Source organism: Ovis canadensis, chromosome 2 (assembly GCF_042477335.2).
Source record: "Ovis canadensis isolate MfBH-ARS-UI-01 breed Bighorn chromosome 2, ARS-UI_OviCan_v2, whole genome shotgun sequence".
Lineage (NCBI taxonomy): Eukaryota > Metazoa > Chordata > Mammalia > Artiodactyla > Bovidae > Ovis > Ovis canadensis.
In genome coordinates this window covers 223,502,100-223,523,627 of record NC_091246.1, presented here as the reverse complement: position 1 = coordinate 223,523,627, position 21,528 = coordinate 223,502,100, and the positions used below count along the sequence as shown (strand labels likewise).

General features: G+C 44.3%; 2 protein-coding genes across 5 annotated transcripts in view; both read right to left on the bottom strand.

Annotated features, from left to right (window-relative positions):
* XRCC5 (X-ray repair cross complementing 5) overlaps window positions 1-210 on the bottom strand; it is an 85,957-nt gene extending 85,747 nt beyond the window's left edge. The window contains exon 1 of the mRNA XM_069574508.1: window positions 21-210. Within this exon, the coding sequence (XP_069430609.1) occupies window positions 21-41 (21 nt within the window). The 5' untranslated portion in view covers window positions 42-210. The remainder of the gene's footprint in view (window positions 1-20) is intronic.
* Window positions 211-5,913: 5,703 nt separating this feature from the next.
* Window positions 5,914-21,487, bottom strand: TMEM169 (transmembrane protein 169). Of its 4 annotated transcripts, XM_069574506.1 has the most exons (7): window positions 21,395-21,474; window positions 20,252-20,316; window positions 16,605-16,774; window positions 12,524-12,921; window positions 8,303-8,904; window positions 7,682-7,762; window positions 5,914-6,174 (listed from the first exon to the last, which is right to left on the bottom strand). In XM_069574506.1, the coding sequence occupies exons 4-7, from the start codon at window positions 12,792-12,794 to the stop codon at window positions 6,124-6,126; spliced, it is 1,005 nt and encodes a 334-aa protein (XP_069430607.1). In that variant the 5' UTR covers window positions 12,795-12,921; window positions 16,605-16,774; window positions 20,252-20,316; window positions 21,395-21,474; the 3' UTR covers window positions 5,914-6,123. The 4 variants fall into 4 exon arrangements, with proteins under 4 accessions (XP_069430607.1, XP_069430606.1, XP_069430605.1 ...); XM_069574505.1 differs by lacking the exon at window positions 16,605-16,774 and having other exon boundaries at window positions 20,248-20,316; window positions 21,395-21,487; XM_069574504.1 differs by lacking the exon at window positions 16,605-16,774 and having other exon boundaries at window positions 21,391-21,484.
* Between the last annotated feature and the right edge of the window lie 41 nt (window positions 21,488-21,528).

Here is a 21,528-nt window from a genome sequence, read left to right as displayed (position 1 = left end):
ACGCGTACTGGTCTTTCTACCTTATTCCAGGACCGCGCCATGCTGCTGCCCCACAAGCCCCTCGGCCGCCTCTTCCGAGCGGGAACCTGCAGCGCCGAAACTCAGTCCCGCCGGATTCGGAGCTGGAGTGGCTGGATTGTTGCAGGAAAAGCGGCTTCCCGCGGCGCCTGAAGGGGGCGGGGAAATTGTGCGTCGACACTCTGAGCATGCGCGGATTCACCGTTTGTTCCCTGGTTAAGAAACCGTGGACTGAGGAGCGTGGTAGGTTATACAGTCCATGGGGTCGCAGAGAGTCGGACACGACTGAGCGACTTCACTTTCACTTTAAGGAACTTAAGGAAATCAGTCGTGAATATTCATTGGAAAGACTTATGTTGAAGCTGAAACTCCAATACTTTGGCCACCTAATGCGAAGAGCTGACTCATTTGAAAAGACCCTGATGCTGGGAAAGATTGAGGAAAAGGGGACGACAGAGGAGGAGATGATTGGATGGCATCACCGACTCAATGGACATGAGTTTGAGTAAGCTCCAGGAATTGGTGATAGACAGCAAGGCCTGGTGTGCTCCAGTCCATGGGATTGCAAAGAGTTGGACACGACTGAGCGACTGAACTGAAGGGACTTTGTGGTCTTCGAACTTCCCAAATTGCTAGAATTAAGTAAATAGGAATCTCTTCTCCGAAAGAGTCACTCTCCTTTTCTCACATTGAGAATAACACAGTGTTTTATGTCAGAGATCTGGAGTTAGATCTACTTGTATATGAGCATGAATCCAGAAAGTCAGTTGACTTCACTAAAATTCTGTTTCTTCTTATAAGAAGGATAAGGAAAGACAGGAGATGTGATGACCTTAGAACCAGTTCCTGAAGGAAAAGTAGTTTTGCAGGGAATCAAAAGTGGAAACAGCATTTTTTCTTGAAGAGGAGGTGGGATGTATATAGGCCTGGAGGCATGAACAGCATCTGCTAAAGATCTGCCAATACTTCAGAGTATCCCTGAGCTTCACAGGTGGTGCTAGTGGTAGAGAACCTGTCTGCCAGTGCAGGAGATATAAGACTGGCAGATTCAATCCCTGAGTGGAGAAGATCTCCTGGAGGAGGGCACTGCAACCCACTTCAGTATTCTTGCTTGGAGAATCCCATGGACAGAGGAGCCTGAAGGGCTTACCCCATATAGTCACAAAAACTAGACAGGACTGAAGTGGCTTAGCACATACCTAGTTTGGAAAGGGGGAAGTGAGGTTTAATTCAAGAAGAAGAATCTAGGGAGATGTTCTAGAAGTGGCAGCTGTCAATTACAGTGCCTGACACCCCCTTTCACCCCCTTTCAAAGGAAGCTGTCCAGCCTGCAGCCCCTTTGAGGGAGGCAGGCCCAAGTTGAAACTTGCACAGGAAAGGCTGTTTTCTGTACCAAATGATCTACAAGCTGATGGCTGATTGGACAAAGGATCTAGCAACTTGCAAGCATCTGCCAACCTAGAACATTAAGTCTAATCATCTTGAAAAGCAGATACGAAGCTGGAAAGATGTGGGGAGGCCATGATGAGGGAGGGATCTTGAGGGAACCCAAATTACAAACAGACTGAAGCCAGAAGAGTCAGATACTTTCAGACTAGGCTTTTAGAGTCCGGGAAGTTCACCTAGATGTTGATTCAAGGAGTTCTTTCAAGGCTGAAATAGTATTCTTAAACTATTTTTTCTATGACAGTTAATTACTGGTGACTCACCATGGTAAAGGAGATCTCTATGCTTTATGTCCATGATTTTATCTTGTGTGTAGCCTCTATTTCCTTCTTTTTTCTCATTAGTATTAGAGAGATATGGACCAGTCATATCCATCAAGCTCCACCCAAATTGGAAATTATGAGCAAATAAGTCAATTGATTATTTCAATCCAGTTAAGTTTTACCTGTTACACAAGAAATAACTGAAACAATAGGAATATTTTAAACTCTTGCTGTAGTGTAAATTAAGCATTCCTTTGGAGTAGTTAACAAAGGCAAGTAAAAAATTTTAATTTGAAATTACAATTTAAGTTGCTAAAATGTATGATATTGTTCTGATATTGCTCTGATGAACTACATGTGATGAATTTATGAACATTATACAAAATTAAAATGTGCAGGTTTTGTGTTCTGACAGAGGTGTAACGATGTTTGTATGGGCAATTGGAAAAATTAGTTTAAAATCTTAACAAAGTACAGATATGAAATAAGATTATATCCCAGAAAGATGTGAGCAGTGATGTACATTGTTGATGTGATTTTATAGTACATTATGAGAAACGCTGGACTAGAAGAAACACAAGCTGGAATCAAGATTGCCAGGAGAAATATCAATAACCTCAGATATGCAGATGACACCACCCTTATGGCAGAAAGTGAAGAGGAACTAAAAAGCCTCTTAATGAAAGTGAAAGAGGACAGTGAAAAAGTTGGTGTAAAGCTCAACATTCAGAAAACTAAGATCATGGCATCCGGTCCCATCACTTCATGGGAAATAGATGGGGAAACAGTGGAAACAGTGTCAGACTTTATTTTGGGGGCTCCAAAATCACTGCAGATGGTGACTGCAGCCATGAAATTAAAAGACACTTACTCCTTGGAAGGAAAGTTATGACCAACCTAGATAGCATATTCAAAAGCAGGGACATTACTTCGCCCACTAAGGTCCATCTAGTCAAGGCTATGGTTTTTCCTGTGGTCATGTATGGATGTGAGAGTTGGACTGTGAAGAAGGCTGAGCGTGGAAGAATTGATGCTTTTGAACTGTGGTGTTGGAGAAGACTCTTGAGAGTCCCTTGGACTGCAAGGAGATCCAACCAGTCCATTCTGAAGGAGATCAGCCCTGGGATTTCTTTGGAAGGAATGATGCTAAAGCTGAAACTCCAGTACTTTGGCCACCTCATGCGAAGAGTTGACTCATTGGAAAAGACTCTGATGCTGGGAGGGATTGGGGGCAGGAGGAGAAGGGGATGACAGAGGATGAGATGGCTGGATGGCATCAGTGACTCAATGGACGTGAATCTGAGTGAATTCCGGGAGTTGGTGATGGACAGGGAGGCCTGGCGAGCTGCGATTCATGGGGTCGCAAAGAGTCGGACAGGACTGAGCGACTGAACTGAACTGAGTGAGTGAGTGAAGTCACTAAGTCGTGTCCGACTCTTTGCAACCCCATGGACTGTAGCCTACCAGGCTCCTCTGTCCATGGAATTTTCCAGGCAATAGTACTGGAATGGATTGCCATTTCCTTCTCCAGGAGGATCTTCCTGACCCAGGGATCAAACCTGGGTCCTCTGCATTGTAGGCAGACGCTTTACTGTCTGAGCCACCAGGGAAGCTTGAACTGAACTGAGAAAGATATAAAATACTTGTTAAAAATGATTAAAGAAAGCAATGCCAGTGATACAGATTATATTTAACACTTTTTGAAGCAAATTCAAAGAACCATAAAATAGGACAAAGGCAGGAAGCTTCTATAGGATAGATAATAACCAACAAAGAAGAGGAAAATAGAAAATAGCTAATTAGCTGTGGGCCACATAGTAAGCCTTGTTTGGAATGAGAAGGAACAAGGAAATAAGTATAGAGCCCAGAGTTGGCTTGCTGTCTGGGAGTTGGCTGACTACACACACAGTTGGCCCACCATACCATATCCATGGGTTGGGCAACCACAGGTTCAACCAACTGTGGATCAAGTTCAACCCCTGGCCCGTTGAATTCAATGATGCAGCATCCAGATGTAAAGAACCAACTCTACTCTCATTTTTATAAGGGACTTGAGCATCCACAGGATTTGGTCTCCCCAGAGGTCCTAGATCCAATCCCCCACTGATGCTAGGGACAATTGTACCATGTTTCTGGTCAAGCAGAGCATTTAAAGGGATACAAAAGTGAACTAAAATTTTGGTTCGCTGGTATGGCACCTAGGCAGGAGTGGCGCCATCTTGGGCCTTGAAGTATTTCAACAAGCTTATGTTAGTAATTAAAGAGGAGGAAATTTCTGATTTTGGCCACTAATCTTTTAAAACACTGTAAAACTTAAGCCCTGGATGGCCCTCAATGATGCAATGAATCAAGTGATCTAAAATTAATTCTTTTAAAGATTTAGAACCTTGTTTCATTGGAAACCATGGATAATCATAATCCAAGGAGATTTTGTTCCCCCTGGACTTGAACTGAAATGAAGGATGGCAACTTAATGTTGATGGACTAGATGGCTTGGGAGACTTCCTGGTGGTCCAGTGGTTAAAACTCCACACTTCCACAACCTAGATGTCCATCGGCAGATGAATGGATAGGAAAGCTGTGGTACATATACACAATGGAATATTATTCAGCCTTTAAAAGAATGCATTTGAATCAGTTCTAATGAGGTGGATGAAACTGGAGCCTATTATACAGAGTGAAGTCAGTCAGAAAGAAAAACACCAATACAGTATATTAATGCATATATATGGAATGTAGAAAGATGGTAACGATGACCCTATATGCGAGACAGCAAAAGAGACACATGTAAAGAACAGACTGGAGAAGGCAATGGCACCCCACTCCAGTACTCTTGCCTGGAAAATCCCATGGACAGAGGAGCCTGGAAGGCTGCAGTCCATGGGGTCGCTACAAGTTGGATACGACTGAGCGACTTCACTTTTTTCACTTTTCACTTTCATGCATTGGAGAAGGAAATGGCAACCCACTCCAGTGTTCTTGCCTGGAGAATCCCAGGGACGGGGGAGCCTGGTGGGCTGCCGTCTATGGGGTTGCACAGAGTTGGACACGACTGAAGTGACTTAGCAGGAGCAAAGAACAGACTTTTGAACTCTGTGGGAGAAGGCTAGGGTGGGATGATTTGAGAGAATAGCACTGAAACATGTATAATATCATATGTGAAACAGATTGCCAGTCCAAGTTCGATGAATGAGACAGGGTGCTCAGGGCTGTGCTTTGGGATGACCCTGAGGGATGGAATGGGGAGGGAGGTGGGAGGGGGGTTCAGGATGGGGAACACATGTACACCCATGGCTGATTCATGTGAATGTATGGCAAAAACCACCACAATATTGTAAAGTAATTAGCCTCCAGTTAAAATAAAAATAAACTCCGTGCTTCCAATGCAGGGGGCACAGTTCGATTCCTGGTCAGGGAACTAAAATCCTACATGCTGCGTGCCCCCCTCACCCCCTCCACCGCCCCAAAAAAAAAAAACACTTGGCAACATTGATATTATTATACTGGATCAAATAGTTTACCCAGTTCAGTATATTATAGCCGCAAAGCAACTGGAAAGCATAGTCCTCCTTCCTGATATATACCAGAGATTATGTAACTATGAGCTAACAGAATGTTCAAATATGGCATTTAAGTCTCTCGTTTCTCCTCTAAAATTCTCTAGGCATTTGCTAACAGCTGAGATGAGATTGCTTTGGGTCTGTTTGGTGAGGTTTTCCTTCCTCTAGTTTAGACTTTCCCATATCTCTCTCAGAGCCCTTTTGAAATGATTTTATGAACCTATGGGTTCTGCTAGCTGGCAAGCTCAACTAGGGTGAGGGCTACATCTACTTTATCTAGGTATCCCTTGTTCCTTACCCTAACCCCACCCTCCTCCATCCCGCAGGGACATCTTACCTTTGTCCTAATCATGACTGCTTTGGGCCTTGCCCACTGGTTTCCTTAACCTCTGAAAAAAATGTGGCAAATAAAGCTGCAACTTCCTAATGTAGGCTTAGGTAAATCTGTGATCTGTTGGAAGAGTCCACCAAAACAGAAGCCTCACAAATTGGTGGTAGGTGGGAAGAGTCAAGATATTAAGGACCCATATTAAGACCATTACACACCTATAAAACAGTCACCATGCTCACTCTTTTTCTGAAAACTATAGTGTTCAAAGCAATGTTGGAGAGACTCAGAGACAAAGTGAACAAACGTTAATTAGATTTTATTGTCTTCAATTGCTTATCTCTCTGCAAAACCACCAGACAGCACCAAAGTTGTCTTCAATAATGTTGGACAGAATTGAGTTTTTTCAAACTAATGATAGTTATTTTTCAAAGGGTGGGTTTCCCTCTGAAGGTGGAATTCAGCACCATGCATTAGACAAATGTCCCTGGCCTTCTGTGGCATAGCGTTACCTGACCCATTGGGTTTGATTCACAGCAGTTCTTTCAACAGTTTCTTCCTGAAACAAGAACATGGACACCAGCTCTTCTTGTAAGGACCCAAGCTTTAAAAATCTGCATGACCTCATACGATTTGTTTTTTTTTTTTTAATTAGAAAGGGATCCCTCAGGAATTTTTTTAAGTTCAGACTGTATTAGTCTGGATTCATCTGGTTTATACCCTCAGTGGCCACGAAGACCCAAGCTTCTCAGCAAAGATTCTATTTGTTGATGAACTCCAGAAAATTTTGAGTGAGGTTTGGTCAAACCATCCCAAGCTGGGGCTTCCCAGGTGGTTGGCTCAGTGGTAAAGAATCTGCCTGCCAGTGCAGGAAACACAGAAGACATAGGTTCAGTCCCTGGGTCAGGAAGATCCCCTGGAGGAAATGGCAACTTGCTCCAGTACTCTTGCCTGGAAAATCCCATGGACAGAGGAGCCTGGTGGGCTATGGTCCATAGGGTTGTAGAGCTGGACATGACTGAGCACACACGCACACCCAAAGCTGAGTCCATCTCCTTTTGCTTAGGGTTACTGACCCTGCAGGGGGCTGGGTGACGGGGCGGGGGGGATGTCTGACAGATGCAATGCCTCTCTTCACAGCCCTTCATCCGTACATTAAATATCACCCAGTCCATCTTCACTACCTGGAAAAAAGCTATGCTACTACAATTTGTACATGATACAATTGCACTCAGCTATCCACTCTTCCTTTTGAAAACACCTGAAACCATATGGCATTACAGATATTTAATTGCAACACACGAGTTGCTAATATCTGTGTGGTTTATGCATAGTATATGTAGCTAGTATCTATGTACAAGTTCTCTGTGTAAGATTTAGGCTTAAATAAATAAATACATACATAAATACAACTATATTCACAGTTTGGGATCTGAATGTATTTAAATTATTACTGTAAGCCAGAGACTCTTCCTTGCCTACCAAAATAGCCATTCTTTCCTTGTCTCTTAAATTAGCAGAATCCAAATATTTAGAATACAGCTGCCCAGTCAAAAGACTACATTTTCCAGCCTCTTTTGCTCATGAGGTCATGTGACTAAGGCCTGGCCAATGAGATAGGAGAAGTGTTGAGAGGGACTCCTGGGAAACCTCCTTAGCTTAGGAAGAGTGTATGTGCTCTTCTCTGCCCTGTCCTCTGTTCTGTCTGAAACATGGATGGGATGACTGGAGATGTAGTCAGCACTGGTCGCTGAGGATAAAGGTGATGAGGGTTGGGAAATAGAAAGCCTGGAACTCTGATGACTTCATCCATTTCCCTGATGGTCTGCCTCCAGACTTCTGTATAAGAACAGACTTGTCTTGTTTAAACTACTGATATTTGGACTTCAATTATATTTAAGATATAAATCAAAATTAAGTGATACACACAAATTCTTACATTCCGCTACACTGTAGCAACTCTGCTTCTTATATGTTTCCTTCCATCACTATCTATTATCTTACTAGTGGATTTGGTCTTCCCTGAGCCTCCTTATTCTCCCTGTCACATTTAGTCACATACTAACCTGGGTTCCAGGCGCCAGGAATACCTTCAAGGTCCTGAAGTGTTGCACACCTGAACTTCCTTGTCCCAGATAAAGGGTTATCTTAGGGTAAGGAACAAAGAAGAGTTTATCCATTAGATGGACTGCTGCTGCTGCTGCTAAGTCGCTTCAGTCTTGTCGGACTCTGTGCGACCCCATAGACGGCAGCCCACTAGGCTCCTCCATCCCTGGGATTCTCCAGGCAAGAACACTGGAGTGAGTTGCCATTTCCTTCTCCAATGCATGAAAGTGAAAAGTGAAAGTGAAGTCGCTCAAGTCGTGCCCGACTCTTAGCGACCCCATGGACTGCAGCCTACCAGGCTCCTCCATCCCTGGGGTTTTCCAGGCAAGAGTACTGGAGTGGGGTGCCATTGCCTGGACTATTTGGGCACAAATTGCTTTTCTGTTTCCTGCCCTCCTGGAAACCAACAAGATGGTAGGACAGATAAGTGTGGGCTAAAATTTTCCAGAAGAACAGTGTATAGTGGGGCGAGAAGGAAAAATTTAAACAAGGAGTATTCTGGAATTGGAGGATGATAAACAGGCTACTAAGACCAGAGAATGAAGTAAGTCATTGGGAATTTAGACAGCGGATGTTTCTACCTCCTGGGTGGCATCCTTGTTGGACAGATTGCCTGAGATATTGTCTGATTCAAGCAACTCCACAATGCTGTAGGGAGAACAGTCTTCCAGACCCAGCTTACTGCATAGCCAACCACAGAAGCCTTTCTCCATGTCCCGGGCAGCTTGCCACCAGGCTTCCCAGGACCATGAGAGCTGGACCACGGCCGCGTAGAGGCCCAGGGAAGAGGCCATGGCCATGATGAGCACTGGATAGAAGAGGATGAGGCAGGGGCAACAGGAGATCTTGTGCCAGAAGGTCCTCTCCTCGTTGTACACGAGAAAGATGTTGTACCAAGTGATGGTGCCATAGTAGAAAGAGACCACAAAGGAGAGGAGGAAAACCACAGGCAGGCAGACCAACGTCCAGAGGACCACGTGTGGCCCACGGTCTGCTCCCAGCTGGCAGGCCTTTCTGCATCCAGGCGTCGTTTCCCTTGATGATGCCTTGGGCTTAGTGAGTTCCTGCAGTTCCTTCTCTGTCAATGTGACATGGATGTCTACCATCTGCCCCTTTTTCTTTCCTCGGGTGATGGTCCCAGTTAATGTGACATAGCGGCTGTCCACAGGCACGTTCCACACACCTGCAGGGCACAAAGAGGCGAAAGTCAAGATCAGAAGAACAGACATTTCATCAGTGTTGGCCTCTGAGACTGGAGCCGAGTACAAGAAGGTCTTTTATTCTGGTCCCTGACAGCATACGAAGTCAGTGATTTCACAGCAGATTCAATGAGTGTCCCTCGAGGGAAGGTAGAGCATTCCCGTGATCAACTCTCCTGCCAGGGCCCTGCTACGACTGTGAAGCAGGTTAAGCTTGTTTTTTATTATCTCTACTTCTCTGGGCTTCTATTATGTCTACAATATGGAAGGGAGTAAGAACTCTACCAAAGGTGCTTCTTCAGCATGATCGTATTTCTGGTTTGTAAGTGCTGTGAAAACACTGCAAAAAAGCAAAATGGCTGTCTGGGGAGGCCTTACAAATAGCTGTGAAAAGAAGAGAAGCGAAAAGCCAAGGAGAAAAGGAAAGATATAAGCATCTGAATGCAGAATTCCAAAGAATAGCAAGAAGAGATAAGAAAGCCTTTCTTCAGCGATCAATGCAAAGAAATAGAGGAAAACAACAGAATGGGAAAGACTAGCGATCTCTTCAAGAAAATTAGAGATACCAAGGAAATATTTCATGGAAAGATGGGCTCGATAAAGGACAGAAATGGTATGGACCTCACAGAAGCGGAAGATATTAAGAAGAGGTGGCAAGAATACACAGAAGAACTGTACAAAAAAGATCTTCACAACGTGGATAATCATGATGGTGTGATCACTCACCTAGAGCCAGACATCCTGGAAGGTGAAGTCAAGTGGGCCTTAGAAAGCATCACCACGAACAAAGCTAGTGGAGGTGATGGAATTCCAGTTGAGCTCTTTCAAATCCTGAAAGATGATGCTGTGAAAGTGCTGCACTCAACATGCCAGCAAATTTTAAAAACTCAGCAGTGGCCCCAGGAATGGAAAAGGTCAGTTTTCATTCCAATCCCAAAGAAAGGCAATGCCAAAGAATGCTCAAACTGCCGCACAATTGCACTCATCTCACACGCTAGTAAAGTAATGCTCAAAATTCTCCAAGCCAGGCTTCAGCAATACGTGAACCGTGAACTTCCTGATGTTCAAGCTGGTTTTAGAAAAGGCAGAGGAACCAGAGATCAAAGAGCCAACATCTGCTGGATCATGGAAAAAGCAAGAGAGTTCCAGAAAAAACATCTATTTCTGCTTTATTGACTATGCCAAAGCTTTTGACTGTGTGGATCATAATAAACTGTGCAATATTCTGAAAGAGATGGGAATACCAGACCACCTGACCTGCCTCTTGAGAAAGCTATATGCAGGTCAGGAAGCAACAGTTAAAACTGGACATGGAACAACAGAGTGGTTCCAAATAGGAAAAGGAGTACATCAAGGCTGTATATTGTCACCCTGCTTATTTAACTTCTATGCAGAGTACATCATAAGAAACGCTGGACTGGAAGAAGCACAAGCTGGAATCAAGATTGCCAGAAATATCAAAAACCTCAGATATGCAGATGATACCACCCTTATGGCAGAAAGTGAAGAGGAACTAAAAAGCTTCTTGATGAAAGTGAAAGAGGACAGTGAAAAAGTTGGCCTAAAGCTCAACATTCAGAAAATGAAGATCATGGCATCCAGTCTCATCACTTCATGGGAAATAGATGGGGAAACAGTGGAAACTGTGTCAGACTTTATTTTTGGGGGCTCCAAAATCACTGCAGATGGTGACTGCAGCCATGAAATTAAAAGACGTTTACTCCTTGGAAGAAAAGTTATGACCAACCTAGATAGCATATTGAAAAGCAGAGACATTGCTTTGCCAACTAAGCTCTGTCTAGTCAAGGCTATGGTTTTTCCAGTGGTCATGTATGGATGTGAGAGTTGGACTGTGAAGGAGGCTGAGCACCGAAGAACTGATCTTTTGAACTGTGGTGTTGGAGAAGACTCTTGAGAGTCCCTTGGACTGCAAGGAGATCCAACCAGTCCATTCTGAAGGAGATCAGCCCTGGGTGTTCTTTGGAAGAAATGATGCTAAAGCTGAAACTCTAGTACTTTGGCCACCTCATGCGAAGAGTTGACTCATTGGAAAAGACTCTGATGCTGGGAGGGATTGGTGGCAGGAGGAGAAGGGGACGACAGAGGATGAGATGGCTGGATGGCATCACGCACTCGATGGATGTGAATCTGAGTGAATTCTGGGAGTTGGTGATGGACAGGGAGGCCTGGTGTGCTGCGATTCATGGGGTCACAAAGAGTCAGACACGACAGAGCGACTGAACTGAACTGAGTATCAGCTACTGTGTGTGAAGGTGGCACCGTGTATTCGTGTTATACTGATGGGCAGCCGACTCCTCTTCTCTCCTTATTCCTACCCCCATACTTCTGAGAGAGGCCTCTTCATAAACTGGTCGACACATCCCAGCCTTCATATCCAAGTTGTGTACACACACAGGCACCACACATACACACATGCACACCACATGCACATTCCCCAGCACCGATGCTCCACCAGTACCACCACCACTATCCCCACCACCAGCAGCATCACTCCCACCCCCACCAAACAGCCACTCTCTGGCAGGCCTGGGAGTGAGGCTGCAGGTCGTGAAAGTAAAGCATCCATGGTCCTTAGTACGTGAAGGCTTTTGGTCGGCAGCTCCCCAAGGCCCTGTGGACTTCTAGCCCCTGGCTGGATGAGGGACAGAATGGGGCCACCTCAAGAGCAAATGTCCCTTCCTCTGAGAGGCTGTGCGGTCTAGCCCTCCCCCGCTTCCCTCACTTGGTCACCTTCCTCCCTGTCACGGAGGTTTACTGTCTTTGGACCCTGTACCACTGTTACCTTTTATTATCTTTTGAAATCATCTTTTGTTTGCTGAGTTGTTTGCTATCGGTCTTCGCCTGACTGGAAGGTAAATGGCATGAGAGCAGTGACTCGGCTCATCCCATTCACCATGGGCATATGTCTTGGGGATGACCCATACACACAGATAGATCTACCACGTCCGTCTATTGCTGCATAATGACACTTAATATAGACGTCCTGAAGTCTCCTTAGCAGCAACAAACATTTTTATAACTGCTTCCTTATCCACATGTGCATGTGGTAGATACTGAGAATTTCTAGGACATAAGCTATGCATATTTTGAATTTAATAGATATTGACATATTTCCCAAAAGCAGATACCTTTTCCACATGAGGTATATGAGAGTATATCCATTTCTTCACGTTGATGTTAATATCTTTTACCTAATTTTTTTGCCATCCATATAGGAAGTGAATATTATATAGTGAAGGAAAATTATAATTCATGATGTTATAATTCACATTTTCCTGATTATTATGAACGTCAACTACATGCATTAAATAGTTAGCCTGGTTGGCTTTTATTACTAATTTTTGTGTATAAATTGGTCTCTTCTATTATACTAGGAATTTCAAAAAAAGTAGAGTTTTCCTCCATATTACCTAGAAGAGAACCACAATAAATCCTCAGTAAATACTGTTGACTTGTTGGATGAAGACTGCAACATCGTGAGAAGAAATGTATCAGTAAGCAGTAGGTCAGGTCTGGCTTCTGGAAGATCCTCACTGGGCCTCCTCCCTGTGGCTTTAAGCAGGTGACCCCAGAGAGACTCACCATCATCCATAGGACAGTCTAGGAAATCATCTCCCTCCTCCTCTTTAGGCTGATCCCCACCTTCTGACTCCCCAGGTTCCTCATCCAGTGTCTCACTCTCTGACCGGTAGATGATGATAGATTCTGGGCGGGACTCTTTCCTCTTCTTTTTCCTGCGCCCCATGGTGGATTCCCCATCGAGGACCAGAGCAGCCGCCATGGCTTTCCTCAGGGAGCTGTGGTGGGGGCTTGGGAGCTGACTCTGGCCTTCCCCCGGTGCTGGCTCTTCCATCCTCGTCTTCAAATCTAGCTGTTCCTTGTCAAGAGTTCAATCTGCCAGAGCAAACTCGTGACCCACAACATCACAGAGCTTCTTCCAGGGTGCAGCTGATGCAAAGGCGTTCCAGTGATGAGTTGCACTTGAAAGATAGGGAAACAAAGTCATCAACAGGGAAGGAATAGAGATGGAGAAGGGTTTAGGAAATGGTCCTCAACTTGGCAGACACCTTCCCCTCCATTTATTTCTCACAAAACTTTATTTCGAGAGTAATATGGACATATGTTTACAATAATGAATCATGAATAAAATTTTATTTGTGTTGCTATATTTTGAGTTGTATGTATTATGTAAAACCCATCAATCTAGCTGGGGAATGCCAAGTATAAAGAAGTTGGGTGAAGAAGCCTTACAGACAGGTTAAGGACCATTCTTCCTTGCACCATAGATGGAGATTCCCATGGCTGGGACTAGCATTCCAGGCTTCTAGCTATTAAGCCAGACATTACAACTATACTCAAATGGTTGAATGCAACTTTGAGCAAGTAGTGCCACTCAACACTGGCACCACTTCACCAACCATGCCTTCCCTGGTATTCTATAAAGAAGACACTCGTCTCCTGGTTTCTTGTTAGCCCAAGATCCCAGAATTGTTGGGGTCTGTTCTAGCACCTTTTGAAGACCAGTGGAAAGAATGCAAACATTTCACTCTTATCACTTTCTCTCCTCTTCTATTCTTCAGGTAAAAAGTGGGAGAGAGGAGAGTCTATACAACATCTTTTAAAGAAAAAACAGATCAGCCTGTGTTCTTGGCACATGAGTCATAAAGAGGAAAGTAGTGTTTTGAGTGCTATTGCTAAAGAGGTGCCAATTAGCAAGTATCCAGCTAGTGGCATTTAAAAAATTCTTCTTAACAAAATTGTTATTACATGGGGTTGGTGCAAAAGTAATTGAGGTTCAAAAGTAATTGCGGTTGACTTATGCAGGAGGTGTAAGAGATGTGGGTTTGATCCCTGGGTCAGGAAGATTCCCTGGAGAAAGGAATGGCAACCCACTCCAGGATTCTAGCCTGGAGAATTCCATGGACAGAGGAGTCTGGCAAGCTACAGTTCATGGGAACACAAAGAGTCGGACATGATTGAGCGACTATCACTTTCCCTTTTTTTCACCAACCACAATTACTTTTTAACCTCTATTACTTTTGCACCAACAACAATTACTATTGCACCAACCTCAATTAATTTTGCATCAACTGCAATTACTATTACTTTTCTATCAATCACAATTACTTTTGAACTGCACTTACTTTTGCACCAACCACAATTACTTTTGCATTTCAATCACTTTGGCACCAAACGCAATTATTTTTGCAACCTAATATTATGGAAAGTTTCAAATATGTAAAAGGAGAAAATTTTTATTAGGGAAAGTGGCAAACCTTTACAGAAGCAAAAAGAATAATTTGAATGAACCTTCACTGTACCTCTCACCCAATTTCAACAATAAGCAAAATACCAGTGGCCAATTTTGTTTCATTTCCTCATATTATTTAAAAACATTAGATATCATTTCAGGAGTCACCACAGGTGGGGTTCAGTTCTTGGGTTAGGGAGATCCCCAGGCATAGGAAATGGCAACTCACTCGATTATTTTTGCCTAGAAGATTCCATGGACTGAGGATCCTGGTGGACTACAGTCCATGGGACCACAAAGAGTCAGATAACGACTGAGCAACTGAACACACACACATGATATTGTGATCATCTTTTTTCAAAGAGAGAGTCCTTATACGTAAGAGATACATGCTGAAACAGTTACATCTGGTGGATCATCGAAAAAGCAAGAGAGTTCCAGAAAAACATCTATTTCTGCTTTATTAAATATGCCAAAGCCTTTGACTGTGTGGATCACAATAAACTGTGGAAAATTCTCAAAGAGATGGTAATACCAGACCACCTGATCTGCCTCCTGAGAAACTTGTATGCAGGTCAAGAAGCAACAGTTAGAACTGGACATGGGACAACAGACTGGTTCCAAATTGAGAAAGGAGTACATCAAGGCTGTATATTGTCACCCTGCTTATTTAACTTATATGCAGAACACATCATGTGAAATGCCAGGCTGGATGAAGCACAAGCTGGAATCAAGATTACAGGGGAAAATATCAATAACCTCAGATATGCAGATGACACCACCCTTATAGTTAAAGCAAAGAAGAATTAAAGAGCCTCTTGATGAAAGTGAAAGAGGAGAGTGAAAAAGTTGGCTTAAAACTCAACATTCAGAAAACTAAGATCATGGCATCCAGTCCCATCACTTCATGGCAAATAGAAGGAGAGACAATGGAAAAAGTGAAAGACTTTATTTTTGGGGGCTCCAAAATCACTGCATACAGTGACTGCAGCCATGAAATTAAAAGACGCTTGCTCCTTGGAAGAAAAGCTATGACCAATCTAGACAGCATATTAAAAAGCAGAGACATTACTTTGCCAACAAAGGTCCATCTAATCAAAGCTATGGTTTTTCCAGTAGTCACGTATGGATGTGAGAGTTGGGTTATAAAGAAAGCTGAGCACCAAAGAATTGATGTTTTAAACTGTTGGAGAACACTCTTGAGAGTTCCTTGGATTGCAAGGAGATCCAACCAGTCAATCCTAAAGGAAATCAGTCCTGAATATTCACTGGAAGACTGATGCTGATGCTGAAACTCTAATACTTTGGTCACCTAATTCGAAGAACTGACTCATTTGAAAAGACCCTGATGGTTGGAAAGACTGAAGGTGGGAGGAGAAGGGGATGACAGGATGAGATGGTTGGATGGCATCACTGACTCAACAGACATGAGTTTGAGTAAGCTCCAGGAGTTGGTGATGGACAGGGAGGCCTGGTGTGCTGCAGTCCATAGGGTCGCAGAGTTGGACACAACTGAGCGACTGAACTGAACTGAAGAGATAAAGCAGGAAAAAAATTCTCTTTTTTCCAAGGTTTCAAATAATAGAATTAAGAGAAGAGACAGGATTCTGCTCTTTTTCCTGCATGGTAGGCTTCGCCCATCCACCACCATCCCTAGTCCAAAGATTATGAATGAATGTGATACTGCAGACTGTTAACCTCAATCCACCATGAGCTCTGAATCCTCAGTCATTCTGAGGTAGGGGGAATAGGTTTTAAAGCATATACTACTCAAACTCTGGAACTTAAAGCATAAACTACTGATTTTAAACCATCTTTGAAAGAAATTCTCCAAGTAATTCTTAAATGCATCCACAACTTTTTCCCATCTTCATTGGTACCACTGTGGTCTATGAGGCCATCATCTCTTACTACGGTTCTAAAAATGCTCCTTATCTTCTGGCTTCTATTCTTGCTGTCTTGCAATCAATTCTCCACTTAGCAGTTAGAAAGGTCTTTTAAACACATACATAAAATCAGGCCATTTTCTGTTTAAAATCCTCCAGTGACTTCCCATTGGTATAAAATGAAATTTAAACTTGTCCTGTGGCCTAAAGACCTGTGGATCTGGCCCCGCCCTGTCCTGCCATCCTAGCCTACACCATCTCCTTCACATACTTCAATCAATCACTCTAGCTGCCTATGTACTCCTCCAGAGTTTTATTAAAAGAAAACTAATAGCTCTGAAGCAGTCAATAAACAACCAAAGACTCACAAGACCACAAAATGAACTTATCTACCCAGGTATAGTGCCTTTGTAGGGCTGGGTCATCAGCACACGTCTGGTCATTACTCCCATCCAATCAATCAGTCACTTGGTCACTAACCCCACCTCGACAGTGGTGGAACACTGGTGCTTCATGGACTTCTTACCATTGGGCACGATTTTCCTGGAGTCTGTTCACAATTCTTTGCTGCCAGGTAGTCACTGAAGCAGAACTGATCCAATGCTTTCTCTAAACCCATCCAGATCCTCAGCAGAACCTCTGGACTTGGTGGATGGGAGAGGCCACTAAGCTTTGAAGGCTCTGCTCTTAGATTAACTGCAGGGAAGCAAGTAACATACATGGATGAAGTGTGGCTGGAAAAAAGCTAACAAGTGCCAATGATACCAAGACTTAGCATCTGGACACAAGGAGTGGTGGGGGCTATGGAAAATATAAGAGCTCAGGTCTAATCTGAAATAGGAAGTTACTGTTCTCTTCTTCCCACCAAGCCCAGTATTCAGCCAACTGCTTTCACAGACAAGTTCAGGTCCATTTAGTAGGAGTTGTCTGAAATTACATGTGGAAGTTTGTGATTTTAATTGTTGCAATTAGTCTAAATTTAAGTAAATTACCATGGGGACAAACAACCAAAACAAATCATAAACAGGCTGCCATTTTGCCATCTCTGATTTACAAAGCTTCCAAATTAGGGTGCTCTGCTCCACTGGTTTAATTAAGTATAATCAGGAATTGACTTTTTGTACCTTCACTGAAATTAACACATCTTCCTTCTCCAAGGAACCTGAACGGGGGCCAGGTGGGTAAAGTATCATCATTTTCAAGTTCATTTACGACTATTTCTTATTGGAAAAGATCCTGATGCTGGGAAATATTGAAGGCTAAAGAAGAGGCTGGTAAAAGAAGAGATGGTTGGCTAGCGTCACCAATTCAATGGACATGAACTTGGGCAAACTCTGGGAGATAGTGAGGGACAGGGAGGCCTGGCATGCTACAGTCCGTGGGATGGCAAAGAGTGAGACACGACTTAGCAACTGAACAACAACAAAAACAACAGTGAACTGTGCCTTGCTGCAGCCTGCTGTTCTTCCAGTTTTCTTACCTGTGGATCTGTCACTCAAACAGCTATGCGTCACCTGTCTGGGGTGACCAAGCTCTCTGGTTAGCATCTCAGCTTAACACCATTAGATGTACTAGGCCAACTAAGAGATGAAATGTTTGCCATTTCACCACTGAAAATGACTAGTAGGCCCTCTCAGAGAGATACGCTCACAAATGTAAAAATGGAAGGAAATTTGGTTCAGATGAGTGTCAAGTGATTGGAAAATGACGGAGAAGCAACTTAGAACATGTAGTCTCCCACCCGTTGCTATGATTGGATGTGAGCACAGTTAGCCTATAGCCTTTTCCTTTGTGGTCCTGTGAGCACCATTTCTCTTGTCTCCTGGTCCTGAAAGGCTTTCACACTGAGGCTAGTTCATCACCTGAGAAGCATATGTCTGTAGAGGAAATAGCTCCTGGTAATGAAGCTAGTTGGTTATAAGCAGCCTGAGCATCTTTTCACTGTAAGAGCTATAAGATATGATCTTTACTGTCTGATCTTTCATTTGCTTATTTTTTTACTTCTTATGGCACACATGCTCCTTCCATCCTCAACTCCCAACCTATCCTAAAACATAAACGCTCTCAGTTCAGCACACCTAACCGTCTTGTCCATTGTACTGTATCTTTCATGTCTGGAACAGTATCTGGCACATGAAAGGTGTTCAATAAATATTGGATGGATATTGTGAACTGGCTTCCCTGGTGGCTCAGATGGTAAAGAATCTGCCTGCAATGCAGGACACCCAGGTTTGATCCTTGGGTTGGGAAGATCGCCTGGAGAAGGAAATGGATACCCACTCCAGTATTCTTGCCTGGAGAATTCCATAGACAGAGGAGCCTGGTGGCTACAGTCCATGGATCACAAAGAGTCAGACATGACCTGAGCAACTAACACATTTTAAGAATCTTACTTATAGAAGTTGGCTCTGGACTGCTTTTACATCAAGGCAGGGCAGAGCTAGATATGCCCCACTAATACTCCTTCAGCACTGAGACTCTGTCTCAGTGTTGAGAATCCCACAGGCCCCTGTCAGTCTGAGCCAGCAGCTGCTTTGTGGAGGGGAGAGAATGAAGATACTAGGCAGATGGGGTGGGGTGGGGGGAGTGGGAAGATGGATGACTAGCAAGAGAATCTCAGCAGATGAACGGAGGGAGTGCTAACAGGCTATGACAAAGCTGGAGGGTGGGAGGATCATGGCCACGGTGAAGCCTTTTTCCCCAGGACAAAGGGGGCAGTGATGCAGAGCACCAGGCGGTCTTTGATTCAGCCAAAGGAGCAGTCAATGCAGCAGGGCGTGGATGCCCTGAGAAAAGAGGGCTCAATCCGAGTTAAAACCTGGAAACAAAGAGCCTCCCAAAGGCAGAGCTGTTGCTGGGTCTCCAGGCCTGTTGGTGGTTTGTGGACATTCAAACACTGACTGAAGTCAGAGGCAGGGGCAGAGAGGACAGGTCTTTTTTTTTTTTAACTTCCCAAAGTGAAATCTATCTAGAAACACTTGATCATGGAACAAAGGAATTATTTTTATGGGTTTTATTTATTTTTGCTTCTTTCTTTTTTTAATTAAAGGATAATTGCTTTACAGAATTTTGTGGTTCTCTGTCAAACATCAACAAGAATCAGCCATAGGTACACTCATGTCTCTCTCTCCCGAACCTCCCTCCCATCTCCCTCCTCAACCCACCCCTCTAGTTTGTTACAGAGCCCCCAGTTTGAGTTCCCCACAGAGCAAATTCCCATTGGCTATCTATTTTACATGTGGTCGTGTAAGTTTCCATGTTATTCTCTAGAACAGGTCTTTTTAAAAAAAGATCTCTCAAAAAGATTCCACATCTCCCTAAATCATAGCCTCTCTTTGGACTGTGAAAAAGAGCTTTCTGTCTGCTCATAGTGCAACTTCCTTGAGCCTGCAAAATGGCTTCTGGTCATCCTCAGCAAGCAAAACTGGCTTGAAGCCTGCCCAGTCAGTCACTTTTTCACTGGAGGACCACAGAATGCCTCTCGGAGGCCACTGAGCCGCCACACACACAGAGTGGCTGCAGTACAGCCAGGTCCATGCAGAACCACCCTGGCGGAGCTCCGTGAATCCAGGAGCCAGGCCAGGTCACAAACCACATTTAATCACATCTTCAATCAACGTTATCATTGAAAGAAGGCCTCAAATTTTCTGGAATAAGAAACCTCTCAGAACTGAGAGGTGACCAGTAGAAGTGGTCCCTCCATAAACTAATCAGCAAATGAGAAGCGGAAGAGGTATCTTCCCTTCTTTAAGGAGCATAGCTTGGAATCTGTCAGCAAAACAAAGATAGGGAGTAAGTTCTTCTCAAAAGAGGTCAGAGGAGGGCAGGGGGATGGAGGAACAGGGAGGAAGTGATGTCTGATTTCACTCTCAACCAGATCCGTTTCCAATTCACTCTGAATAATTCGGTGGTGGACCCAACAAAAGAATGATGGCATTTGTTTGCTTTTACATTACTTTAATACCTCGCAGGGGGAAATACAGTATTCTTGTTAGGGGAACCACTGACTGAAACTGCCCACCCTGGCTAGGCACAATAGTAACCACTTGCATGAGTTACCTTACAACAGGAGATCCTGGTAAGGAACATGTAACTAACAAGCTATTGCCCACCAGAAAAATTTGGGAACGGTCAAAAGGAGAGAGGAGATGCCAGGCAACATGTCTTACCAACCTCCCAGATTCCTTCTTGCTGGAATCCATCTTGGCTGAGTGATGCGCAAGCCACCAGGAAGGACCCTGAACCAGAATGGCCAAAGACAAATCAGAAACTAACCCTGCTAGCATAAAACCCAAGACTGAGAGCCACTTGGCAGAGCAGTTCTCCTGGGTTCCTGACCCTGCAGCTACCCCCACCCCCATGCCCGGATGTCCCCTACCAATAGTCTCTTGCTTTGTCAGCATGCGTGTCTCCTTGGACAATACTTTCGTGAGTGTTAGACAAGAGTCCGCTCTCAAGCCCTGGAGGGTCCCCCCTCCTACAGACTTAGAAACAGCATCCTGCATGGACGATTAGGATCACAGCACCTGCCATGGTGCCTAGATCTGCCACTTTCTTAGGCAAAGTCTCCTGAGGCTAGTGTAATTGCACTCTGGTGGGCAGACAGCACAAAGCAAGATGGAGAATTTGAATAGGGAATCACTGTTAATGGGCACCAAAACACGGATGAGGAATCTCCCCCATCCTCAATAGGCGGGCTCCCCTGCATAAGAAATGAACTAGAGGGTAGGATCTCAAACACACACCTACAGACGCCTTCTTGCAGGAAGCGTACACCTTTCAAAAAAAAAAAAAAAGATCTTCTTTTGGACTCATCAATTTTATGCAGCCCAGCTGAAATGGATCAAACCGCAAATCAAACCTCAAAGAGTCCTTCTTCCCTTCATTTCTGGGTGAGGAGAGGTAGATAAGGTGGAGGCGGGATTGTGTCTTTTAAAAACCATTTATTATCTTGGTCTCTGGACAATTACAATTGTATTCCGCCCTCTCCCCCTTTTGTTTCCATCCCTCCCGGAGGATGAAGCAGGATTTTCTCCCCCTCGGCTAAGGCTGCCCTTTTCCTTTCCAGCCAGCTGCACAAAGCAGCTGGAGCCAGAGCATCGCTCTCGACACCACGCCCTCCACGGGAGGGCGGAGCAAGGCTCCCGAGCTGCAGCCTCTTTTCCCAGATGCACTGGAGATTTAATTTTAATTAAAACCGTGAGAGGTATACCACTGAGGATTAAAATTTTCAAAATAGAGCACAGCGCCACTTCTTCCCTTCCCCAACAGCATCGAAATAAAACACACACACAAGGAAAAAGGAGTCTCACCTACATGTGCTGGGGACCTGGGCAGGCGGAGAGCGCTGAGCGTCAGGATGCAGCCGCTGGGGAACTGTTCTGCACTGGAGAGACGGAGAGCCACTGCGGCGGGCGTGCCAGGTTGGTGATTGGGGTGGGGCGGGGCGG